This window comes from Cherax quadricarinatus, chromosome 76, assembly GCF_038502225.1.
Source record: "Cherax quadricarinatus isolate ZL_2023a chromosome 76, ASM3850222v1, whole genome shotgun sequence".
NCBI classification, from domain to species: domain Eukaryota; kingdom Metazoa; phylum Arthropoda; class Malacostraca; order Decapoda; family Parastacidae; genus Cherax; species Cherax quadricarinatus.
Window position 1 is genome coordinate 22,418,027 of NC_091367.1, and position 26,994 is coordinate 22,445,020.

General features: G+C 41.9%; 1 protein-coding gene across 1 annotated transcript in view; it reads left to right on the top strand.

Annotated features, from left to right (window-relative positions):
- Positions 1-23,768, top strand: part of LOC128703657 (protein tramtrack, beta isoform) — a gene marked incomplete at its 5' end in the record, with an annotated part of 506,533 nt that extends 482,765 nt beyond the window's left edge. The window contains 1 exon segment of the mRNA XM_070101378.1: positions 22,120-23,768. Coding sequence (XP_069957479.1) covers positions 22,120-22,396 — 277 coding nt within the window.
- Between the last annotated feature and the right edge of the window lie 3,226 nt (positions 23,769-26,994).

Consider the following 26,994-nt stretch of genomic DNA (forward strand, 5'->3'; position numbering starts at 1 on the left):
GCAGTCTCGAAGAAACAGCTTTTCATGCAGTCTACTTTTGTGATACCTTGGACAAAGTTCGTTCATGGTTGGGGCGGGTTTTCGATTTTCTTAGTGGGGGAACTATCTCAACCTTACGAGCCTTAACATTAGACGTTAGCGGAGTATCAAGCGAGGTACGAAGAGCAATAATGTACGTGGTGGCTGATTTTCTTTATATATCGTGGGGTATGCGGGAAACCGGGGGATCAGTTAGGATCAGGGCAATTGCGGCAGGTATCTACAGAACGTATTGCAGAAATAAACTCATATATGGTAGAAGTTGGGATAATAGTTTTCCTGCAAACTATCGAAGTCTTACTGTTCAAAGGTTGCTGCAACTGGAGGTGGGGTAAGGCAACGGGGGATGGACTCCCCCCGTGATAGCACCAAACGGTGGGCTCGGGACTTCAGGGTAGAGGGCGGGTTTTAGGGAGTGACGTGTATGTATTATGAATGGTTCTGTGCATCTGTGTGTGTATGGTTGTGGCGTTGTGTGGAACTGAGATCTTGGATTAATCCTAATATGGTCATGCATCTTGATAATACAGATAAAAAACAATATTTCAGTATATGTTCCAGCCTCTGCAAGGCTGAACCGGTTCCCGACTATGGCCGGGGCTTGGTGAAGTATGTTGGGTCTTTCCTGGGATTCCCGTTAGGTTTTGTTTAGTCATTTGTAAGCGGAAGCCTCGCTGATATCACCGCTAGAAGTACACGTTATACTAGCCTTTAAGGGGAATGTTCATAAGCAGACCTTTGGTGATGGTTGTAAACTTTTGATGAAGGGCAAAAAGTTTCATTTGCCTAAGATTGTTTCCGAATATGTAGTAGAGGTCACCTATGTGAGGGGGGGAGGGGAGTTGAGATGTATAATGTCCTACATTGTAATCTTTGGGCATTCAAGTTCCTTGGGCAGCACGCTTTTGTGGGATATGTTGTTCTGTCACCCAGTGATATCACATGTATTTTTTTTTTTATCATTTATGGTGCATATAGTCAGCTGTTGTTCAATTAAGCACCTTTACTAATATCACTGTATACAAGTAAGGTTTTTTTTTTTTTTTTGTGGGTTTATAATTACAGTGGACCCCCGCATACCGTTGGCATCACATAACGATTAATCCGCATACCGCTTGCTTTAATCGCAAAAATTTTGCCTCGCATACCGCTTAAAAACCCGCTCACCGATGTTCGTCCGAGACGCGTCCAATGTGCGCCCTCAGCCAGCCTCACATGTGCCGCCGGTGGCATTGTTTACCAGCCAGCCTCCGCGGTAACATCCAAGCATACAATCGGAATATTTCGTATTATTACAGTGTTTTCGGTGCTTTTTCTGGAAAATAAGTGACCATGGGCCCCAAGAAAGCTTCTAGTGCCAACCCTACAGCAATAAGGGTGAGAATTCCAATAGAGATGAAGAAAGAGATCATTGATAAGTATGAAAGTGGAGTGCGTATCGCCGACCTGGTCAGGTTGTACAAGAAACCCCAATCAACCATCGCTACTATTGTGGGCACCAGAAAGGCAATCAAGGAAGCTGTTCTTGCCAAAGGTTTAACTGTGTTTTCGAAACAAAGATCGCAAGTGATGGAAGATGTTGAGAGACTCTTATTGGTGTGGATAAATGAAAAACAGCTAGCAGGAGATAGCATCTCTCAAGCGATCATAAGCGAAAAGGCTAGGAAGTTGCATGAGGATTTAATTAAAAAAATGCCTGCAACTAATGCTGATGTGAGTGAATTTAAGGCCAGCAAAGGTTGGTTTGAGAGATTTGAGAAGCGTAGTGGCATACATAGTGTGATAAGGCATGGTGAGGCTGCCAGTTCGGACCACAAAGCGGCTGAAAAATTATTATTTTTTTTATTATCACACTGGCCGATTCCCACCAAGGCAGGGTGGCCCGAAAAAGAAAAACTTTCACCATCATTCACTCCATCACTGTCTTGCCAGAAGGGTGCTTTACACTACAGTTTTTAAACTGCAACATTAACACCCCTCCTTCAGAGTGCAGGCACTGTACTTCCCATCTCCAGGACTCAAGTCCGGCCTGCCGGTTTCCCTGAATCCCTTCATAAATGTTACTTTGCTCACACTCCAACAGCACGTCAAGTATTAAAAATATGTGCATGAATTCAAGGAGTACATAGAGACTGAAGGACTGAAACCTGAACAAGTGTTTAATTGTGATGAAACAGGCCTGTTTTGGAAGAAAATGCCAAGCAGGACCTACATTACTCAGGAGGAAAAGGCACTCCCAGGACATAAGCCTATGAAAGACAGGCTTACTTTGTTGATGTGTTCCAATGCTACTGGTGATTGCAAAGTTAAGCCTTTATTAGTGTATCACTCTGAAACTCCCAGAGCATTCAGGCAAAAGAATGTCCTCAAGGAGAATTTGTGTGTGCTGTGGAGGGCAAACAGTAAGGCATGGGTCACTAGGGACTTTTTCTATGACTGGTTACACCATGCATTTGCCCCCAATGTGAAAGATTACCTAACAGAAAAGAAATTAGAACTTAAGTGCCTCCTGGTGTTAGACAATGCCCCTGGTCATCCTACAGACGTGGCAGAGCGACTTTATGGGGACATGAAATTCATTAACATCAAGTTTTTGCCTCCTAATACCACTCCTCTCCTGCAGCCCATGGACCAGCAGGTTATTGCAAACTTCAAAAAACTGTACACAAAAGCTCTGTTTGAAAGGTGCTTTGTAGTGACCTCAGAAACTCAACTGACTCTAAGAGAGTTTTGGAGAGAGCACTTTAATATCCTCAATTGTGTAAACCTTATAGGTAAGGCTTGGGAGGGAGTGACTAAGAAGACCTTGAACTCTGCTTGGAAGAAACTGTGGCCAGAATGTGTAGACAAAAGGGATTTTGAAGGGTTTGAGGCTAACCCTGAGAGGATTATGCCAGTTGAGGAATCCATTGTGGCATTGGGAAAGTCCTTGGGGTTGGAGGTTAGTGGGGAGGATGTGGAAGAGTTGGTGGAGGAGGACAATGAAGAACTAACCACTGATGAGCTGATAGATCAACTTCAACAGCAAGAGGCCAGACCTGAGGAAACTGGTTCAGAGGAGGGGAGAGAGAAATTGAAGAAGTTGCCTACTACAAAGATTAAGGAAATGTGTGCAAAGTGGCTTGAAGTGCAAACCTTTTTTGATGAAAATCACCCTCACACAGCTATTGCAAGCTGTGTTGGCAACCTGTACACTGACAATGTTGTGAAACACTTTAGAGAAGTCATAAAGGAACGAGAGGTACAGGCCACTATGGACAGATATGTTGTGCGAAAGAAGTCCAGTGACTCTGAAGCTGGTCCTAGTGGCATTAAAAGAAGAAGGGAAGTATCCCCAGAAAAGGACTCGACACCTCAAGTCTTAATGGAAGGGGATTCCCCTTCTAAACACTAACACTCTCTCTCCCCTCCTCCCATCCCATCAATCATCACCAGATCTTCAATAAAAGTAAGTGTCATGTAAGTGTGCATGCCTTTTTCAGTTTGTGTGTATTAAAATTAACATTTCATGTGGTAAAAAATTTTTTTTTCATACTTTTGGGTGTCTTGCACGGATTAATTTGATTTCCATTATTTCTTATGGGGAAAATTCATTCGCATACCGATTATTTCGCATACCAATGACCCCTCTTGCACGGATTAAAATCGGTATGCGGGGGTCCACTGTAGTTTGAGAAACTAAATAGGGGGTTGGTCGGGGTATTAGGTGTCTTAGTGTTTCCTCATATGTAATCATACTTGCTAGATCTGTAAAAGTCTTATGTTGATTATTAAAGGCTTTTTTTTGCATATTTTGATTCCTTTTTCAATACATGCAAAACCAAAAATAAAGAACACCATGTTTCAATTTCAAGAGTCAGGTGGGTTTCTGATAGTTATTTTATATAACCATAGTACTAGTGAGTGTGTAATCTATTAGTTTATATGATATTGTTTTTGTATATAAAATTTTTATATATCCATAGTACCATTGAATGCGCAATGCATTAGTTTATATGACATTCTTTTGTATATAAAATTTCATACAAAATGTCAATAAGACTGTCAGGTTTGGTTATATATTTATTTGGTGTTTAAGGTATGTTCCGGTAGTTCTCTGTTTAGTTATATATATTGTTGTTGTCTTACATTAAGTTTTCATGGTTCTTGTTTTAAAATCAATTTTGTATACCACACATGTATACTGTGTTTTAAGTCAGTTATGTATAACATACATGTATACTGTGTTTTTTTTTTAAATAAAATATAAAAAAAAAATCATTTGCTGCAGGACTCCAGTTCCGGTGTTAATACATTAGCTATATCTTGTGGGTCTTTACCTGACACGAAGAGAGCACTGCCATCTGCATACAGTAGGAGGTTTGCACTTGACACTGATAGGCATGTCATTGACATGCGAATAATAAGGGACCCAAATACTACCTTGGGGAACTCCACATGCTATCGGCAGGGGTTCTGATTCCGTTTTGTTGATTTTGACCATTTGTCTCCTGTTGCTAAGGAATGACTTAAACCAGTCTACAGAATCTGTACCGATAGCTTCAAGTTTCTTACATAATATATTGTAGTTGACAGTATCGAAAGCCTTTTGCAGGTCTAAGGTTACCATACCTATGAGGTTCCCCATTGACATTTCAGTTCTCAGGTAATCCATCAGATTAATTAGGGAGGTGTCGGTTGAGTAAGATCTTCTAAAGCCTGATTGATAGCTATCGAGAATGTTGTTGTCATTAAGGTACTTAACTACTTGAGAGTACACCCTCTCAAGAATTTTGGATATTATACTGAGTATATTAACAGGACTATAGTTGCTTACATCAGACCTACTATTTTTCTTGAAGATAGGAGTAACTCTGGCCTCCTTCAACCCCTCCGGTACGATATTAGTGGTGATGGACAAATTTATTATGTGAGCAATAGGGATTGACAATTCAGAAGCACCATCTTTTAGGAACTTAGACGGGATGTTATCAGGGTCGGTGCTCTTAGTTGGGTTAAACCTGCTTAGTTCTTTTTGAATAAAGTCATGAGATACACTTACTAGTTGACAACTGTTTGGGGTTACCCCTTTATTGGTATAGTATGTTTGAAACTTATCAGAGTCTTTGTTAAAGGTATTTGATGCAGCTGGTAGACTACTTACTAGTGCTGATGCAACGAATGTGTAGTAGGAATTAAAACAATTTGCAACTTTAGTTGTTTCATGGCATACCTCGTTATCGATAGTGAGTACTATGTTACACCTATCTACTGGTTTGTGGCTATACCCCAACTGGTTTTTGTTGCCAGAGCTTTCTGGGATTATGCTTATACTCTTCAATTTTATAAGTCTCTGCACTCTTCCTCACCCTTTGGAATTCATTTAGTGCTGCAATATCCTGTCTGTTTTAAATATTTTTAGCAGCTGGTCTCTGAATTTCATATTATCTAATATCTCAGTAGTCATGCAGGGTTCAGTTCTTCGTTTAATCCTAACCTCTTTAACTGGTGCAATATTATCAAGGATGGTAGTGAACAGGGCCAGATTACCGCATAGGCAAACTAGGCATTTGCCTAGGGCCCCGCGGTCCAAGGGGTTCAGGGGCTCATCCAAGACTGCGCACATGGTGCAAGTGCAAAGGGGTCCCTACCTAAAAAGTTCAAGTGTTTGGAGAGTAAAATTGATTTTTAAAAATTAATCAAAACAAAAATAAGTAATGAAATAAAATAAAATAAAAATAAATAAACCTAACCATAGATGGCAACACTCAACACACCTTTGTTTACATCAGAACAGCTGTGTTTTCCCGCTAATGGGTGAGTATGGGAGATTCCTCTCCAATTTTCTGTAGTAATTACACGTTATCTAGACTTGTGCTGTGACAAATTAACTGATTGGTGGAGTGTGCTGCCTGTAGTGAGAATTTGTTATCATTCTAACTGCAGCCTTTTGCTGAGTAATTAGTGGTCTGAGATGGTTAATTGTTGTTGAGCCCCATGCACAAATTCCATAGGTGAGATAGGGGTAAATAAGAGAGTGATATAGGGCCAGGAGGGCTGACTGTGGAACATAGTACCGTATCTTCGATAGTATGCCTACAGTCTTGGAAATTTTCTTAGAAATTTGTTGTATATGTGTATGAAATTTGAGTCTATTATCAAGGTGAATTCCTAAGAATTTTCCCTCTGTTAGTTTTGTGATAGGTGATCCGTTTATCATTATGTTAAGAGGGACATCTGTAGCTCTGTTACCAAACTGAATGAAGTAGGTTTTGTCAATGTTTAGTGTAAGTTTGTTAGTCCTCATCCAGGTAGATATTTTCTGTAATTCGGTATTTACGGTATTGGCTAGCGTGACTGGGCTCGGGTGAGAGAAGACGTATGTAGTGTCATCAAGTGTTGTTGATAGACATTGATGTGTATGGATAAATGTTTGTTTTCGCCTCTAAATGTTAAGGGAGGTACCTGACAGGGTTACTTGACCAGTAAAGACGCATGGACCAGTAAAGACGCATTTTTGGTAAAACTACTATAAAGAAAAACCTAAAAACGCAAACTGACTTCCGTTTGTAGGTTTTAAAAGCACTTTGTCCTGTGCTGACATAGTGTATCGCCTTTACCTAACACTTCCAGCTACTAACTGTGAAGGAGAACATTCATTTTCTGTTTTGAAAAGAGTGAAAAACCAGCTCCGTTCAACAATGAGCCAAGACAAATTGTGTAACCTAGCCTTGTTGACCATTGAGTCGGATCTAACAAGAAATATTGATTTTCAGAATATAATAGATGATTTTGCCAATATGAAATCCAGAAAAAAGTTTATTTAAGAAGTGCCTGTGAATATAAACAATTCTTTATTTTCTTGAGTTTATATGATTTGATAGTCTTATGCATGATGCAATGATAACAATAATGGTCAGTGATTTATAAAGGGAATAATAGTGCTGTAGTGGTTATGCTGAATATAATAGGTACATGATGTCACTACTTTAACCCTTTCAGGGTCCAAGGCCCAAATCTGGAGTCACGCACCAGTGTCCAAGAATTTAAAAAAAAAAAATTTGTTATTTTTTCTTATGAAATCGTAGAGAATCTTTTTGTGAAGGTAATAAAACAAAAAGTACGAAATTTGGTGGAAAACTGACGAAATTATGCTCTCGCGAATTTTGATGTGTCAGCGACATTTACGAATCGGCGATTTTGCCGACTTTGACTCCCATTTTAGGCCAATTACATTATTCCAATCAACCAAATTCTTAGCTATTTCACTAGTATTACTTCTATTCTATCGATTGAGCACAAGAAATCGCCAAGTCAACTGTTTCAACTACAAAATAAAGTGATCGGAAATTGTTAATTTGGCCAATTTAACACAAAGTTCAAAATATTCCAATTTCAAAATAGGGTCCAGAATAAACAATGTAGGCATTCCTGGCACTAAACTAACGTTTCCTCTGTTCATTAGTTATGTTTTGAGGCTTTACAAATAAATTCCATTTTGATTTTTTATTCACATAATTAATTTTTATTCACCAAAAAATAGAAGATTTACTGTTATGCAATACTGTAATAATTGTATAAATATCATCACCATATTTGTGAATGTATATTAGACCCACCAGCTGACGTGTATTAGACGTGTGAGGTCGTTTGTTTACTCTTGAATATCGGCAAAAATTTAACATTTCCGCTACTTTGAGCTCAGTTTCAAGCCATTTCCAGTGCTAAAACCAATCAAAATCATCTCTATTTCTGTAATATGTCTTCCATTCTATCAAATGAGACCAAGAAATCGCAAATACAACTATAAAAAACATACGAGAAAACACTGCAAAGTTGCTGTTTTAATCGAAAAATCATGATTTAAGTTTTTTCTCTCATTATACACAGTGTGCTGTAGGATCTGTTTTATGTGGTGCACACATACCACATAGATGTATTCTCTCATATCTAGGCCCAAATGTACCACTCACAGTTTATCAGAGTGAGCTGAGCTCATGGCGTAGATCTATGGTTTGGACCCTGAACGTAAAGCCGTAGATCTATGGGACGGACCCTGAAAGGGTTAATTAATAGCCTAATCTAGTAATACTATGCTGTCTTGAGCTTATTCTCTTTAAAATGCATGATTTAACAAGATAGTTATAATGGCTGTTGGTAAATGGTTTTGGTTGTCTTGATGTACTTTCCCTATTAACTTTAATCTGAATAGCCAGAATGTATTTAATTAGACCTTAAACAGGCTCACACCGACCCCCCCCCACCCCCAAGCTGGAAGGGGTTGCTTCACTTACCCGTAACTCAAAGGGGCCCCGCCAATCTGAATAGCCTAGGGCCCGGAGACTTCTTAATCCGGCCCTGGTAGTGAACATTGTTTTGAATTTTTCCCAGGCATCGTTTACGTCCATGCAACTTGTTATCTCTGTCCAGTCACAATTGTGTAGCCTATTTACCAGTGTCTCTTTACTCTAGTTTCTAGTTGACCTCATTTTTATTGTCCTGTGTAGGCCTATCCTATCCCTAGTGATTTTCCTGGTGCAGTAAATGATGAAATGATTACTAGGGCCTGTGGTAATGACGCCTGACTGACTAATGTTCTCAGAGCGGTTACAAAGTATGTGGTCAATTAGGGTGGCTGAGAACTGTGTGATCCGGGTTTACCTGGAGTTTACCTGGAGAGAGTTCCGGGGGTCAACGCCCCCACGGCCCGGTCTGTGACCAGGCCTCCTGGTGGATCAGAGCCTGATCAACCAGGCTGTTGCTGCTGGCTGCACGCAAACCAACGTACGAGCCACGGCCCGGCTGATCAGGAACTGACTTTAGGTGCTTGTCCAGTGCCAGCTTGAAGACTGCCAGGGGTCTGTTGGTAATCCCCCTTATGTGTGCTGGGAGGCAGTTGAACAGTCTCGGGCCCCTGACACTTATTGTATGGTCTCTTAACGTGCTAGTGACACCCCTGCTTTTCATTGGGGGGATGATGCATCGTTTGTCAAGTCTTTTGCTTTCGTAGTGAGTGATTTTCGTGTGCAAGTTCGGTACTAGTCCCTCTAGGATTTTCCAGGTGTATATAATCATGTATCTCTCCCTCCTGCATTCCAGGGAATACAGGTTTAGGAACCTCAAGCGCTCCCAGTGAGGTGTTTTATCACTGTTATGCGCGCCGTGAAAGTTCTCTGTACATTTTCTAGGTCGGCAATTTCACCTGCCTTGAAAGGTGCTGTTAGTGTGCAGCAATATTCCAGCCTAGATAGAACAAGTGACCTGAAGAGTGTCATCATGGGCTTGGCCTCCCTAGTTTTGAAGGTTCTCATTATCCATCCTGTCATTTTTCTAGCAGATGCGATTGATACAATGTTATGGTCCTTGAAGTTGAGATCTTCCGACATGATCACTCCCAGGTCTTTGACGTTGGTGTTTCGCTCTATTTTGTGGCCAGAATTTGTTTTGTACTCTGATGAAGATTTAATTTCCTCATGTTTACCATATCTGAGTACGTAATTGAAATTTCTCATCGTTGAACTTCATATTGTTTTCTGCAGCCCACTGAAAGATTTGGTTGATGTCCGCCTGGAGCCTTGCAGTGTCTGCAATGGAAGACACTGTCATGCAGATTCGGGTGTCATCTGCAAAGGAAGACACGGTGCTGTGGCTGACATCCTTGTCTATGTCGGATATGAGGATGAGGAACAAGATGGGAGCGAGTACTGTGCCTTGTGGAACAGAGCTTTTCACCGTAGCTGCCTCGGACTTTACTCTGTTGACGACTACTCTCTGTGTTCTGTTAGTGAGGAAATTATAGATCCATCGACCGACTTTTCCTGTTATTCCTTTAGCACGTATTTTGTGCGCTATTACGCCATGGTCACACTTGTCGAAGGCTTTTGCAAAGTCTGTATATATTACATCTGCATTCTTTTTGTCTTCTAGTGCATTTAGGACCTTGTCATAGTGATCCAATAGTTGAGACAGACAGGAGCGACCTGTTCTAAACCCATGTTGCCCTGGGTTGTGTAACTGATGGGTTTCTAGATGGGTGGTGTTCTTGCTTCTTAGGACCCTTTCAAAGATTTTTATGATATGGGATGTTAGTGCTATTGGTCTGTAGTTCTTTGCTGTTGCTTTACTGCCCCCTTTGTGGAGTGGGGCTATGTCTGTTGTTTTTAGTAACTGTGGGACGACCCCCGTGTCCATGCTCCCTCTCCATAAGATGGAAAAGGCTCGTGATAGGGGCTTCTTGCAGGTCTTGATGAACACAGAGTTCCATGAGTCTGGCCCTGGGGCAGAGTGCATGGGCATGTCATTTATCGCCTGTTCGAAGTCATTTGGCGTCAGGATAACATCGGATAGGCTTGTGTTAATCAAATTTTGTGACTCTCATAAAAAATTCATTTTGATCTTCAACTCTCAGTCTGGTTAGCGGCTTGCTAAAAACTGAGTCATACTGGGACTTGAGTAGCTCACTCATTTCCTTGCTGTCATCTGTGTAGGACCCATCTTGTTTAAGTAGGGGCCCAATACTGGATGTTGTTCTCGATTTTGATTTGGCATAGGAGAAGAAATACTTTGGGTTTCTTTCGATTTCATTTATGGCTTTTAGTTCTTCCCGCGATTCCTGACTCCTAAAGGATTCTTTTAGCTTAAGTTCGATGCTTGCTATTTCTCTGACCAGTGTCTCCCTACGCATTTCAGATACATGTATATTGACCTCTTTTAGCCGCTCTGTTATTCTTTTCCGTCGCCTGTAAAGGGAGCGCCTGTCTCTTTCTATTTTACATCTACTCCTCCTTTTTCTTAGAGGAATAAGCCTTGTGCAAACATCAAGTGCCACCAAGTTAATCTGTTCTAGGCATAAGTTGGGGTCTGTGTTGCTTAGTATATCTTCCCAGCTTATATCGGTTAGGAATTGGTTTACTTGGTCCCACTTTATGTTTTTGTTATTGAAGTTGAATTTGGTGAATGCTCCCTCGTGACTAGTCTCATTATGTCGGTCTGGGGCTCCACGCATACATGTCTGAACCTCAATTATGTTGTGATCTGAGTATATTGTTTTTGATATGGTGACATTTCTTATCAGATCATCATTGTTAGTGAAGATGAGGTCTAGTGTATTCTCCAGTCTAGTAGGCTCTATTATTTGCTGGTTGGTGTATCAATTAGTTGAGTGTAACTATTTAAACCTAGAATTTGCTTATACCTTCTGCATAGCCTGTTATTTTGCTGCTGAAAACAGATATTGAAGTCTCCCAGTATTACTGTCTTGCAATTGTTTTCAAGTCCGGACAAGACTGGAAAAGTGTTCTAAGAACTGGTCCTGGGTAAGAGGGCGGTAACTAGTTCCTACTAAGATGGGTTTGGTCTTGGGAAGCAGCACTTTAAACCATAGAATCTCCAGTTTATTTAAATCAGGTCTTGGTTTGTAAGCTAAGTCATTTGTAATGTAGGCACATACTCCACCACCCTTTCTGTTCCTATCTAAGGGTTTTATATTGTAAACTTATATTTTGACCTCATAGTCAGTCACCGTATCATCCAAGCAAGGTTCAGAGATGTATATAACTGCCGCCCTAGTTCTATTAGCTAGAATCCTAATCTCTGCCAGTTTTGGAAAAAGTGATCTTGCGTTGACATGAATAAAGTGAAGGCCTGTTTTCATAAAACAATTATATTCATCAGTATATGGCAATGGGTCATTTGTATTAAAATTAAAATCAGTCATCATTGCTAAAGGGTAACTGTGCCAAAGTGCATTTGTTACACACAAAATGAATTCTGGCACCATTACTATAATTGAACACGCATCCATTATGCACCCACCCCTTACACATTTTACATAAGGTGTGTTTTCTGTTCTTTCGTAATTTAGTACAGTGTATGCACATGTTTGGTGGTGTTTGAGATAATAAGAATGGCTGTATTGTCTCACATTGACCTATGTATGCATTACATAAGGAGTTAAGGTTATCATTCCTAGCTACTAGACCGTCATTATCACCGTCACTTATCTGTCTGTTTTGCTTCTGCACAATAGTTTGAGGTCCTGGATTAGTTTGGATATCAACACTTAACAGCACTGCAATAAGAGCTGTGTGCCACTGTTTTTGTTTTGAGTATGCGGTGTTGTCATACCTTGTGGCGATAGTGACATTTACGTTTTTGGTAGGATGGCAACTGTTGGGCTTTTACTGTCCAGGGTGCTATTACCCCCATTCTCCTTTTCCAGCCCCCATGACTGATTTCCTTCACAAAATTGCGGGAGAAAGATAAATATAATTATGGCAGCCTGTACCCCCTAACGCCTGCCATTTTCACTCTTTTTATAATACACAACAATATTTATTTCTCTTTTCGAGTCACCTAGTAAACCCTAGTATCTGCTGTAGCAGTCCCCACTGATTACTAGTAAATGTCCTGGTATTTATGCGCAGCATATTATGTGTACTCGCCGATTTCCTTACGGGGGTCGACACTCGGCTCTTAACCCTGCCTTCTTCACCACTTTGACAGGCATCACTGACTTCTGGCCTCTTGGGCATTATCACAGTTGTTCTTGAAGCTGTGTATTGAGTCTACCTCCTCCACTTCTCCATGCAAGTCGTTCCACAGCTTAACTACCAAGATACTCAAGAAATAGTTCTTAACATCCCTGTGGCTCATTTGTCTCTTCAGCTTCCATCTGGGTCTCCTTGACCCTGGTACTCTTAATTTAAATACTTTGTTCATATCCCCCTATCAGTTCCTCTTGGGATTTTTTATATATTAATCATGTTTCTCCTCGTTCTCTCAGCCAAGGTCATCGTTCATTTTCTTCAGCCTCTCTTCATTTGCTCCTTCAGTTTTCGTACTAGTCTGCTTGCATACTTTTGGACCTTTCGGAGATTCTCCATTCATTCGTCGCTCAACCCTCGGGACGAGCAGACATGCGCTGAGCCTGCCCCCTGCTGTCAACTGGAGACACCTTGATATTTGGAAAATGGCGCAGCAGGGTAGACGACGGGTAAACAGTCGGCATTGAAGTGGTATGTGGGGCTGTGTATGCCCATTCAGCTCAGCTTTTACTGCCTGCCATCATCAGGGACACATACGGTATAGCAAATGAAGAGCTGTATGGTGTGGCGTTGAATGGTGTGAAGGCTTACTCAGCCCTGTAACAACTTCAGACAGTATTACCAAGGCTGGCTCCTCCTCAGGAAAATTAGTGAATAGAAAAAGAAATAATAACAGACAAACATAAACACTTTATTATATAGAAAATATAAAATATAAAACACTTAAATATGAAATATTAATCCTACATTAAAGAAAATGAAAAATGAAAAATATAAATGATAACTGAATTCAATTGATAATAGACTCAAATTTCATACACATATACAACAAATTTCTAAGAAAATTTCCAAGACTGTAGGCATACTATCGAAGATACGGTACTATGCTCCACAGTCAGCCCTCCTGGCCCTATATCACTCTCTTATTTACCCCTATCTCACCTATGGAATTTGTGCATGGGGCTCAACAACAAGTAACCATCTCAGACCACTAATTACCCAACAAAAGGCTGCAGTTAGAATGATAACAAATTCTCACTATAGGCAGCACACTCCACCAATATTCAATACACCATACAAAACATTCATACTTATTACTGCACCTATTACATACATAGAACACTTAACTCTGATATTAACCCTCCCCTCAAACATCTCCTTGCCAACCTCAACAGAACGCATGACCATAACACAAGGCACAGATCACTCTTTGATGTTCCTCGTGTCCATCTCACACTTTGCAAAAACTCAATGCACATAAAAGGCCCTAAAATCTGGAACTCATTACCTGTAAATATAAAAGAAACACTACCTGTTTATAAATTCAAGTCTCTTCTCAAAGATCACTTACTCACCCAAAACCAAATAAATACTGAATAACTGAACCTTATAAATTGTATATCTTAAATGTTTCTCACAATTATATCACATAAATGTTAAACCTAAAACCCAATCTAACTTTATTATTTTTTAAATACACTACCTAACAGAATACTCCATTCTACTGAATGTACAACAATGCATACAACCATATGACCTGTCTTTGTAATACTCACTTGTGCTTTATAGTAATCTGTTTACATTAAAGTTTTATCACCGATGTCATCATTGCTTAGTTCATCTTAAGTTAATTTTAAGCCAGCCCGTAATGCTATGCATAGTATAAGTGGCTTTGGCATACTGCTCTTTTCTGTATTTTTTGTACCTCTGTATGTGTGCACAAATTTTTAAATAAATAAATAAATAAATATAGGGGTGTCTGGTGTTGGTGACACTGTTGTTGAAATCGTAGCCGTTGCTGATGTGGGGGGGGGTTCGCAGGTGTTGGTGACCACCACTGGCTAGTTCTTCGCAGAGTATCGCCGTGAGTAGTATCCCGATGACAGGAAAGCAGGTTCTTTACCGCTGCAATGATGTGGGGTTACGTCCTGCAATTTCATACAGGTGCACAGGTAATTAAATCCAAAATGGGACATCTCCAGGATGTTAGTCCGTCTCCTGTTCTTCTCGTTGATTGACAGGTGACCCTCTCTGTCATCCAAGCTGAAAAGATAGACAGGTTACCCACTGCTTAAAAATCACTCTCCATGGCAAGTACAATACCCAAAAGATGTGGTGATTATTGCAACAGTCAACCTAGAGCAAGACTGAAAGGACTAAGTTTATTATTGGTCAAAAGTGAAGCTTTCAACCAATAAATCCACTAGAATATAAGGCAGGCATGTACTTACAGTAGTGTTGGGAGCTGTGAGTCGAGTGATTTACTGTTTGACCAGAGCCCCACACGTCACCTTCCGGGGGGGGGGAAGAGGGAGGGGAAGGGATAGCGGGAGCTAGACTGACCCTACCTTAACAAGCAGCCAGCAGTCAAACTATCACTTTCAGGGAGGGGAAAAAAGGCGGGAAAAACGGGAGCTTGACTTACCCTACCTTAACTAGTAGCCGGCAATGAAACTATTGTTACTATATCGCTACTCCTATCTATTGAACTTTTCCCTCACAAATGGTGCATACCAAATCTTCATGAAGTTTCGCAACACTAGTGTATATGAAGACAAGGTCGCCAGATTTCAGGATATTTGTATGCCAGTGAATCCTGCTGTGATGACTCACGAAATCATAATGACACGATTGCAAATAAACCATACCATGGGCGAGGATAGAACCCGCGATCAGAGCCTCAAAGCTCCAGACCATCACATTAGCTGGTCCAGTGGCTAACGCGACAGTCTGGAGTTTTGAGGCTCTCTGATCGCAGGTTCTATTCCTGCCCATGGTATGGCCTGCTGTGATGGTGAGGCTCCATGATGTGTCCCGCTACTACACATGGGTGAAGATATATGGAATGTGCCTTTCGAGGCTGATGAGGCGGACCTGCGTGCCGTGTTTGAAAAATGTGGGACAGTTCACATGGCGATGTTGGGGAATTGGAAGGAAGGATCATATGCTGGGATGCCTGATGGAAGTTTCTCTTTGAAAATGACATTATGGCATCCCATTCCTTCCTATGTGCAACTTGATGACTTCAGGACACAAGTGATGGTGATCTATGCAGGGCAACGATGTACTTGTCACTTGTGGGGCGCCTATGACCACATTGCTGTGCAGTGTGTTCGATGGCAGGGTTTGCAGGTGAATGATCTATGTAAGGAGGCACCAGAGGAACAGAAGATGGAGGAGGCAAGACCAGAGAAGCCTACTTTGCATAAGGCTTGGTGTGTGGAGGTGAATGAGGCAGAATTGATGGAGGGAGAGTGTTTAACGCTTCTGGGGGAGCTGAGCTCTTCCAGACAGGCACAGTGGAACATAAGTGAGGTGCCACTTGGTGAGGACAGGGACATGGAGGCCACCATTGACACAGTGCTCCACGACCTGTTAGCCCTTTGAGGGTCGACAGGCCCTCTCCGAAACTCGTTCTCAGGGTCGGCCAAATTTAAAAAAAAAAAAAAATTATTTTCTCCTATGAAAAGATAGAGAATCTTTTCCCGATCATAACGACACCAAAAGTTTGAAATTTGATAGAAAACTTACGGAATTATGCTCTCGCAAAGTTAGCGGTCTCGGCGATGTTTACGCATCGGCGATTTTGCCCACTTTGAGCCCCATTTTCGGCCAATTTCACTGTACTAGTCGACAAAAAACATGAATAATTCGCTAGAACTCCATTTTTTCTATCGAATGGGTGCAAGAAACCACCCATTTATAAATTCAACTATCCAGTACAGTGGTCAGAATTTAGCAATTTTGCCAATTTCACACAAATTTCAAAAGATGCCAATTTCGGAATAGGGTCCAGAATAAACAAGATAGACATTCCTGGCACTAAAATGACATTTCCTCTGGTCATTAGTCACGTCTCAAGGCCCCTCTTATATTCTTTTGCTTTCCACTTTGAATTTTTATTCTCACAAAAAATATAAGATTTACTGTTATGCAGACTACTGCATTAGTGTAAAAAATGGTATAAATATTATTGGTGCACTTGTGAAAGAATATTAGACTCACCAGTTGACGTGTATTGCACTCTTGGCACGATTTGTTTACTTTTGAAATTTGGTAAAAATCGAACATTTCTGCTACTTTGAGCTCAATTTCAAGGCACCTTTCATTGTAAAACCAGTCAAAATCATCTCAATTTCAGTAATATGTCTTCCATTCTATAAAATGAGACCAAGAAAACTAGAATACAACAATAAATACCATACGAAAATACACTGCAAAGTCGCTGATTTATTAAAAAAAAATGGTCAAAGTTTTTTTTTTCTCATTATGCACTGTGTGCTGCAGGATTTTTTTTAGACTGTGCACACTGACCACATAGACCCATTCTTTCATATAAAGGCCTACCAGCTTTCTCCCACTAGATTTGAGGCCGCTAGAATTTATGAGTACTAGTACGTCAAAAACCCCTACGCGTAAGACGTACTAGTACGACGAAAACCCTCAAAGGGTTAGGAACCCAAAGTGAGGTCTCCGTTGAGGGGCTTGTGGGTGCCCTGGTTCTGGGAGGCATGGGGGAGGGCCTGTCGGAGGTTCACGTTGATGCTGCTTTGCAGAGCTGTGCTGTGGTGGTGGAAGTGCATGCAGATGGCTTCTGGAAGGATGTTGGGAAGAAGGCTAGAGGGTCATGGAAGAGAGCAGCTGTGTTTTCAGATATGGAAGATGTGCTCACCCCGGCACAGTGTTCAGGTAAAAAGGTTTGGGTGAATGTAGAGGAGTGTGGACCTGGAGGATCCAGGGGCAAGGGACCTGTGAAAAGTGGTCCCAGAGGGGCATATGAGGACCAAGGGAGTATTAGGAGGAAGGGGGAAAGGGGTGTAGCTGTGTGTAAATGGAAACCTCCTCTGACATCTTCAAGAGTCTCACTATATTAATGGATTGAGAAACGAAAGGAAGTGTGCATGGTTTCGTGACTTTATAATTAGGTATGGTATAGATGTTGGTTGTACAAGGGCACAGTCACAAGCCGGGTTTTATGTTGGTGATTGAGGGGTACACTGTATATGCGGCACACTCACTGAGATTGAAAGGAGGTGTGGCTATTTTGATGGAGGAGGCTAGCCCGTTTACTGTACATCACTGCGAGGAGGGTGGGGAGGGTTATACAAGTGAATGGGATGTGGGGGAGGGAGAAGGTCACCTTTGTGTGTATTTATGGCCTGGAGGAGGGGGAAGGTCAGGTTAAGAACGAGTTTGTACATGATGTGCTGATATATCACCTGAGGTCGCTGCCGGCAGCAGCTGTGGTGGGAGGTGATTGGAATTGTGTGATCCATCATAGGGATGTAGAACCTAGGGGGGGCAGGATATTGTTCTGGCATTTTGAGGGAGCTGTTAACTGGGGTGGGGTTGGTGGATGTTGTGGGGTGCAGCGTGGGAGGCAGAGCACACCTTTGTGAAGCAGGGGTATGCGGCAAGGCTGGACAGACTGTATATGATTAGAAAAGCAGTGGTACAGAGAGTGTCTTGGATGTGGTCTTTTCAGATCACAGAGGTGTTTTGGTGGAATTGGGATGGGAGGGATTGCCAAACAGGTATAAGAGCTATTGGAAATTGAATGTTTGGTTACTTAAAGATGTCGAGGGGAGGGTCTTATTTGCACATTTGTGGGAAAGGTTGTGGGAAGGGATGAGCGTGGAGGGGTGTGTGTTAGACTGGTGGGATACAACGACAAAAACGAGGATTCAGGAATTCTATGTACGCCAGGGGAGGCATGAGAACCAGCTGGCTTATGGGCTTATTAGGCATCTTGAGGGGCAGTTAAGGGAGTGTTATGAGAGAGGGAGGGGGGTGGGAGCCCCAGTGGCAGACATAGGGATTGAAGGATACTCAGGGAATTGCAAAGTGAACGGTTCAATGTGGTAAGGGTTTTAGGGGGGTTAGAGGAGGTGATATAGGGTGATAGGCCATCGGTGTGTCCTGCGAGGGCAGGTGCATCAGCATATTGCTATGGAAATGGTAGGATTGTGGGTCCATGAGGAAATGGAGGGGTATAGGGAGGGGCAAGAGCTGGTTGCAATGGAGGGGATGGGGGGGTATGTAGATGGTTGGCTTAGTGCATATGAGAAGTGCAGGAGTGAGTGTGGGGGTGTTAAGGGAGATGGGAGATTGGGTGCAGTGTGTGCTTGACAGGGATGACAGGGAAAAGTTACAGGGGAATATCGTAGAGGTGGTGGTGTGGACGGCATTAATGGGCATGAGTCAGGGTAAGGCGCCGGGGATAGATGGGCTGCCTATCGACTTTTATATACAGCATTAGGATGTATTGAATGAATTTTTGGTGAAATTGTTTGTCATGAAAGAGAGGGGTGAATTGGGAGTTGCAAGTGACAGCGATTGTTGTTTTTGTACCAAAGGGTGATAGGCAGTATATGGTGAGGGATTATCAAATGATATCACTCATGTGTGCGGACTACAAACTCTTTGCGAAAATATTGGGAAACTGTTTTAAGAGGGTCATTGGTAAGGTTATAGTAGGGGACAGTGTGGGGTACCGGGGACATCAGTGTGCAAGGGGCATGGGGTCATTAGAAGGTTCATTGAGAGTACGCATGAAGGGGGGGAGGGGTATTAGCGCTTGATTGGAGGGCGGCGTATGATAGCGTCAAGAGGAATGCATTGCGGAGAATCATGAGGTGGCAGGGGTTTGGGGAGGAAATAGTGAGATGGGCGCATACTTTATATCAGGGAGCCGGCATGTGTGTGCAGATTAATGGGAGGGTGGGGTCGCATGTGTGCATGGGCAGGGGATTGAGACAGGGCTGCCCTCTATCACAAATGCTATTTGCATGTTTACAGAACCCTTTTTACAGGGCAGTGGAATGGTGCATACAGGAGGGGGTGATTGATGATCTGAGTGGTGGGAGACCTGGTATCATAGGTTATGTTGATGACATGACAGTCCTAGTGAGTGGGAGGGAGGGATTGAAGGGTCTGGGGAGAGTCATGGATGTTTTTGGGGCAGCAACAGGTATGGCGGTGAATGTGGATAAATCAAAGCTCATGAGATTAGGGGCATGGAATGGGTGGGAGGGTGAGGGTAACGGGGCGAGGTGATGTGTTGTGGATCAGCTAAAGATCTGCAGGGTGGTGTATATGGGTGATGCACAGAGTGAGGTTAATTCAAAGGGTGTAGTAGATAGTGCTGGGAATGTCTGGGTTGCGGCTGACACATCTTACGCTACACCAGACGGTCATTGTGGTCAGTGTGTTTATATTTAACAAAATCTGGCATGTGGCAGCATTGTAATCTTTGGTGTATGGGGATGTTCGGAGATTGTTGGGTAAGGTTTTCCGGTTTATTTGGGGTTCAGGATGTGATTGCTTAAGGGGGGGGGTAATGCTCCTGGTAGCTAGGGGAGGGCTGGGGTTAATTCACTTGGAACGAAGGTTGAAGAGCATCTACATGAAGCACAGGTTCCTGAGGGTGGGGAGGGGGGTGGAGGGTTGGGGATTGTGCAAGGAGATATTCGGAGATGGTGGAGGGGACGGGATTTGTGAGATTGTGAGGAGATGTTGCATGTCTTAATGCTCGTCAGAGATCCAAAGAACATGCAGGTAGGGTCCATAGAGAGGAAGCTATGGCCTAGGGAGGCAGTGGCTGTGGAAGGGACGTACCCGATGTACGCATGGGAAGACATTTTGGGATGGTTCAAAGGGTTGCATATCCAGCCGCGTGCGAGGGAGGTAATGTAAAGGTTTCTTCATGGGATCTTGCCATCCGGGGTAGTTTTACATAATTGACAGATCAGGGAGGGTAGGATGTGTCAGGATTGTGGGGTAGATGTTTCATGTAGTCGACTTTTGGGAATGTCTAGGGGTTGTGAGGGAATGGATGTGGAAAGTGATTCAGTATGTGGAGAGGGGGGGTTGTCGGTATTAAGAGCACTAAGTTTAGATGTAGGTGGGGTAGAGGTGAAGGTTCAAAGGGTGGTGGCTTACTTAGTAGTTGATTTTGTCTTTATATTGTGGGTCATGAGAGATAAAGGGGCAGGGGAATGTAGGATGGCCCTAGCTGCAACTTTTTATAGGACGAAGTGTCGCAGCAGGGAAATATATGGAGGGAGGTGGGAGAGGGATTTTCCGGAGGGTTATAGGGATTTTAAGTTGAGGGATTTATGGGTTTTATAGATTGTCAGGAGTAAGAATGGGCTGGTCGCCCCCAGGGAGGGGTGCGATTGGGTGCGTGAGGAGAGTGAGGAGAGGAGTGTGTCACAGTGGTCTGACTGTCTGTGTGTGTGGGATTGCGAGTTAGAATGGTTTTGGGTGGGGTGAGCTTTTTCGTCTGGGTCTGTGGGATGCTGGACCTACAGCAGGGAAGCCTGATGGGTCAGACATGATGCAGTGGGCACTTTGTGTGATTGGTGTTTGTGTTGTGTGAGTGTTCTATAGCTTCCTCGAGGTGTTTATATGTGTGATATGCTTATCATATTTGCTTTACTCTTTATTGTCTTCCTTGCAAGGAGTTCTGGTGTTTGTTTTGAGCACACTGCATCCTGAGTCTGTGCGCAGTTAAGACCTTTTCTCAAAGGTAGTATGTGTGCTCAGCCTTCGGGGTATGTGGGTATCTAGGCTTCTACCATACGAGGCATTCTTCTTGAATTTTGTGTATACTCGCTTATGTCGGTTGACATGGTATTGTAATCTCTGCAATAGCAGGTCATACGAAACACATGGTCACAATTATTTTAGATGTCAACTGTTGTCCTTTCTCTGTAGGATGTGATGTACAGCAGGAACTGTGTAATTTTTTTTTTGTTTTTGGTAGGTTTATGTATATAGCGTGTTATTAGGATATATATATATTATGAGACGTTAATTAACATCAATGACTGTTTTGTCGTTATGATTTATACCATAGTGTATATGAAGGATTGATATTATTTGTATTTATAATGTTAGCCGTTTACTGGCTGGATTTGTTTATATATTGTCATTGAAGTTTTTCATGTTCTTGTAAATGTTTAAGTATCAGAGATTTGTCACTGTGTATTCTAATGTGAAAATGGAATGTTTCCACGGGGGGGGGGGGAGTGTAAACTTTACTGAGTAGGTATCCATCGTTTTTTTTATAGCACTATCTGTTTACGTGAAGCACAGTACATAGCAGTGTTTGATTTGAGTGCAGTCATTTCTGATGTCATTATGTATGTGCGTATTTCAGTAGCTTGTGTAGTCACAGTTGATTATTGCTCGCCACCTGTATCTTGTTACATATTAATTTATGTACCTATATACATTTTGTGCCTGAAGTTTTAAATAAAATATATAAAAAAAAATCGTATAAAGTATTTTGAAGGGTTCTTTTTTGCAGTTACCTAGTGCTGTTATGAGGTTGGCTGGTCATTCCCATGCTGCTACCTTTATACGGTTTATGTGTAATTCTAGCAATATGTTTGGTGTTATTTTTACACCAGGTCCTTTACACTCCTTGTTATTTGCAGCTTCTCAGTCAGTGCTAAACTTCGTGTCTGATCTGCCATCTCCTGCACTCCTTGCACTCTTTACTAAGTGCTTCATTTATCATTATAATTCTGATATTTATTATTCTTTGCAGGTGTCCAGACTGTCCTTTCCTGGCTGGCAGCAGAAAGCGACTTCGTGCTCACCTGTCAGCTCACGTTGACCGTCGTCCCCACTCTTGTTCTTACTGTGATTACCGCGCCACTTGCAAGAAAGATCTCCAAAAACACATCAGAACCCACACGGGAGAGAAGCCTTACCAGTGTGATCTTTGTCCCTACCGAGCCAGTGATCCCAGCAACTATCGTGCCCACATGAAACTAAAGCATAAAGATATGGTTTTACCTGCACCTCCCTATGGAAATATGTGAAGTGTGTGTGATAGTAACTGTATTATTGTTCCACCTAATATCTCCTTATTTTGGCTCAAATGTATACTCAAATTTTTGATTAATAATAAGACTAAGAACCTGGAAGTACATACTATATATATTTTGCGTTTATATGTAATGAGAATTAATTATAAACATCATTAATTTAAAAAATTATTCAGATGTGAATGGAAACAGATGTACAACACAAAAACTATCTAAATTTATTGATCAAGAAGACTAACACTGTAATGACAAGATAACATGAGATCAGTCATAGAAGTGAAACACCATTACCTTTACTAGGCATCTTAACCCAGTACAGTTTTGTTGTTACTCTTGTAAACTGGAGCAGAATATAAGATCCCGGGACACCATATACCTGATTCAATATGTAAATATCTTGAGGTGCTGTTAGAAACATGTTCAATATACAGTTAGGTTAAAATGGGTCTTAGAGCAGAATTCTCAAATATGTTCCTCATCACTTCCCATCTTCACCTAAGAGTTAGTTCTTACTTGTGTTACGGTGCAACTGCACTACTGATACAAATAACAGATATTATCCTGGAAGACAGTTGTAGAGGCTTGTCAGTAGGAAAGCTGAAACTGATACCATTTTACTCTGAATTACAGAGCTTAGAAACTTCATCTCAGAGACTTAGGCGCCATTATAAAAATTTAATTTTGACGCAGTTTAATATTTAAAAACAAATGCAGTTTTTTATATGTTAAGGTATTAATTTTATTTTTAATATATAGTGTTTCTAACTAGGAAATTTTGTGAATATTTTCATGTGACCAGAGGAGAGAAAGTAGATTATTTATCCTCGTAATTCATTGTCAGTAACTGACAAGTTCTAATTCACGACAAATATTATGTTGAGGAATGAGCATTTAAAGTGTGAGAATAAAATTATGGCTTATGTGACAGACTAACTTTGTACTGTCAAGGTATTTACCTATATTATTATATTCTACCCAAAACAGTTATTATAAATGAAAAAAAAATGAATTTAGAGGATAGCACGTCTCTTATGGACGAATAAAAATTGTGGTAAGGTCTTATTGCATGACCTGCCCCTCACATTATCAGTGGTAAGGTCTTATTGCATGACCTGCCACTCACATTATCAGTGGTAAGGTCTTATTGCATGACCTGCCACTCACATTATCAGTGGTAAGGTCTTGTTGCATGACCTGCTACTCACATTATCAGTGGTAAGGTCTTATTGCATGACCTCCCCCTCACATTATCAGTGGTAAGGTCTTATTGCATGACCTGCCACTCACATTATCAGTGGTAAGGTCTCATTGCATGACCTGCCACTCGTGAATTTGATTTGGCAGTTCAATAAATTGTGTATCTGTATATGTGCTGTTTTAATGTACCTTTGCTCTCATATAATGTACCCTTGTTCTCGTATAACGTACCCTTGTTCTCGTATAACATACCCTTGTTCTCGTATAACGTACCCTTGTTCTCGTATAACGTACCCTTGTTCTCGTATAACGTGACCTTGTTCTCAATAGAACACACAGATTAACGGTAAACAATTAAGTGGGCGGCTGATCCAGTGACAACCTCAGTTTCACAGTATTAGCCGAGATCCTGTTCCTCATCCTCATATCGGACAGTCAGATGTAAATCGTGTCTACTCTTTGCAGATGATACTAGACACTGCGCGAGTCATACATTGAGGACATCGTAAGTCTCCAAGTGGATATAAACCCAGTTTTCCAATGGGCCATGGAAAACGTGTGATGTTCAATGAGGACAAATTTCAGTCACCCCGTTATGGAAAACTTCAGGAAATAACTAGATCGGAGTATACCATAAACTTTTTTTTTGCTAGAGGAAAAAAAAAGTACTGTGAATGACTTTGGAGTGTTAATGTTAGAGGATCCAACTTTCAAGTATCACAACAGTGCCATTATCACACCTGTGAAGAAAATGATAGGATGGATAATGAACTTTCAAAACAGGGATGCCACGCCAGTGATGATCCTTTATAAGACATTTATTCTCTCTAGGCTGGAATATTTCTATACACTATCAGCTCTATTCAAGGCAGATGAAATTGCAGACCTAGAGAAAGTACAATGAACCTTCACTGTATCAGTCAGGCACTTCATTTACTGGGAACGTTTGGAGTCTTCACTTGTACTGTCTTTAACGCATGTGAGAAATATACATCATAATTTACACCTGGAAAATCCTAGAGGGATTGGTCCCAAGTATACGCACAGAAATCACTTCCTATGAAACCGGAGACTCGGCAGCTGTGCAACATCTCTCCAAAGAAAAAGTAGGAATGCTATAAGTACACTAAGAGAAAATACTTGTCCGGGGCCCAAGATTATTCAACTTCCTTCCATCATGCATAAGGGGAATTACCAACAGACGTCTGGCTGCCTTTAAAGAGACCACTTGAAAGATACCTATAGACAGTGCCGAATCAGCTGGGCTGTGGTTCGAATACTGGATTACAAGCGACCAGCAGTAATAGCCTAGTCGACCAGGCCCCGATCAACAGTGATGTCTGATCAAGGCACTGGGCTGCGAAGGTGTCGACTCTCCGGAACATCCTCCAGGTGGACCATTCTTATCTAGTGTACCTTTGTTCTCACACAATGCACCTTGGATTTCATTTAATATTTGGCAGCATAATATTAAGTTGAAAGATTCAGCAGAATAACAAATTATTCTATTTAAACTACAAAGAATACATTAAGTATATTCTTCTCAGTAAGGTTTCCATATATATTTTTTATGTTGTACAAAGTTCACTTATTACAATGGAAGTTCAATCATTTTTGAGAATGTTACAATTCTGCACTACTTTCTTCATTCATTAAGTTGATATTAATTTTCTTATGTTTTACAAAAGTTTAGTTTTTGCTGTAGCACATTTCCTGTATATGAGAATAACTGCAGTGAGTGGCAATGACTTGTTTCTACCTAACTATTCTGTCATGTATCCAACACTGTCAGTACTGGTGTGGGGTTAACTACACTGCTGTGTACAACAAGCATTGTAAATGTGTGTACACACACACACACACACACACACAATGGATCAGAGAATACCTGACAGGGAGGCAACAACGAGTCATGGTACGTAGTGATGTATCACAATGGGCACCTGTGACGAGCGGGGTCTCACAGGGGTCGGTCCTAGGACCAGTGCTATTTTCGGTATATGTGAACGACATGATGGAAGGGTTAGACTCAGAAGTGTCCCTGTTCGCAGACGATGTGAAGTTAATGAGGAGAATTAAATCAGATGAGGACCGGGCAGGACTTCAAAGAGACCTGGACACCTGGTCCAGCAACTGGCTTCTCGAATTTAATCCCGCCAAATGCAAAGTCATGAAGATAGGGGAAGGGCAAAGAAGACCGCAGACAGAGTATAGGCTAGGTGGCCAAAGACTGCAGACCTCGCTCAAGGAGAAAGATCTTGGGGTGAGTATAACACCGAGCATGTCTCCGGAAGCACACATCAACCAGGTAACTGCTGCAGCATATGGGCGCCTAGCAAACCTGAGAACAGCGTTCCGATACCTTAATAAGGAATCGTTCAAGACACTGTACACCGTGTACGTCAGGCCCATACTGGAGTATGCAGCACCTGTTTGGAACCCGCACTTGACAAAGCACGTCAAGAAACTAGAGAAAGTGCAAAGGATTGCGACAAGGTTAGTTTCAGAGCTAAGGGGAATGTTTTATGAAGAAAGGTTAAGGGAAATCAGCCTGACGATACTAGAGGACAGGAGGGTCAGGGGAGACATGATAACGACATATAAAATACTGCACGAATAGACAAGGTGGACAAAGACTGGATGTTCCAGGGAGGGGGCACAACTGGAAGTTGAAGAGGTCACAACTGGAAGTTGAAGACACAGATGAATCAGAGAGATGTTAGAAGTATTTCTTCAGTCATGGAGTTGTCAGGCAGTGAAATAGCCTAGAAAGTGATGTAGTGGAGGCAGGAACCATACATAGTTTTAAGACGAGGTATGATAAGCTCATGGAGCGGGGAGAGAGAGGACCCAGTAGCAGCAGGTGAAGAGGCAGGGCCAGGAGCTAGGACTCGACCCCTGCAACCACAAATAGGTGAGTATACACACACACACACACACACACAGGAGGAAAGGTTAAGGGAAATCGGACTGACGACACTGGAGGACAGAAGGGTCAGGGGAGACATGATAACGACATACAAGATACTGCGGGGAATAGACAAGGTGGACAGAGATAGGATGTTCCAGAGAGGGGACACAGGGACAAGGGGTCACAACTGGAAGCTGAAGACTCAGACGAGTCACAGGGACGTTAGGAAGTATTTCTTCAGTCATAGAGTTGTCAGCAAGTGGAATAGCCTAGCAAGTGAAGTAGTGGAGGCAGGAACCATACATAGTTTTAAGAAGAGGTATGACAAAGCTCAGGAAGCAGAGAGAGAGAGGATCCAGTAGCGATCAGTGAAGAGGCGGGGCCAGGAGCTGAGTCTCGACCCCTGCAACCACAATTAGGTGAGTACACACACACACACACACACACACACACACACACACACACACACACACACACACACACA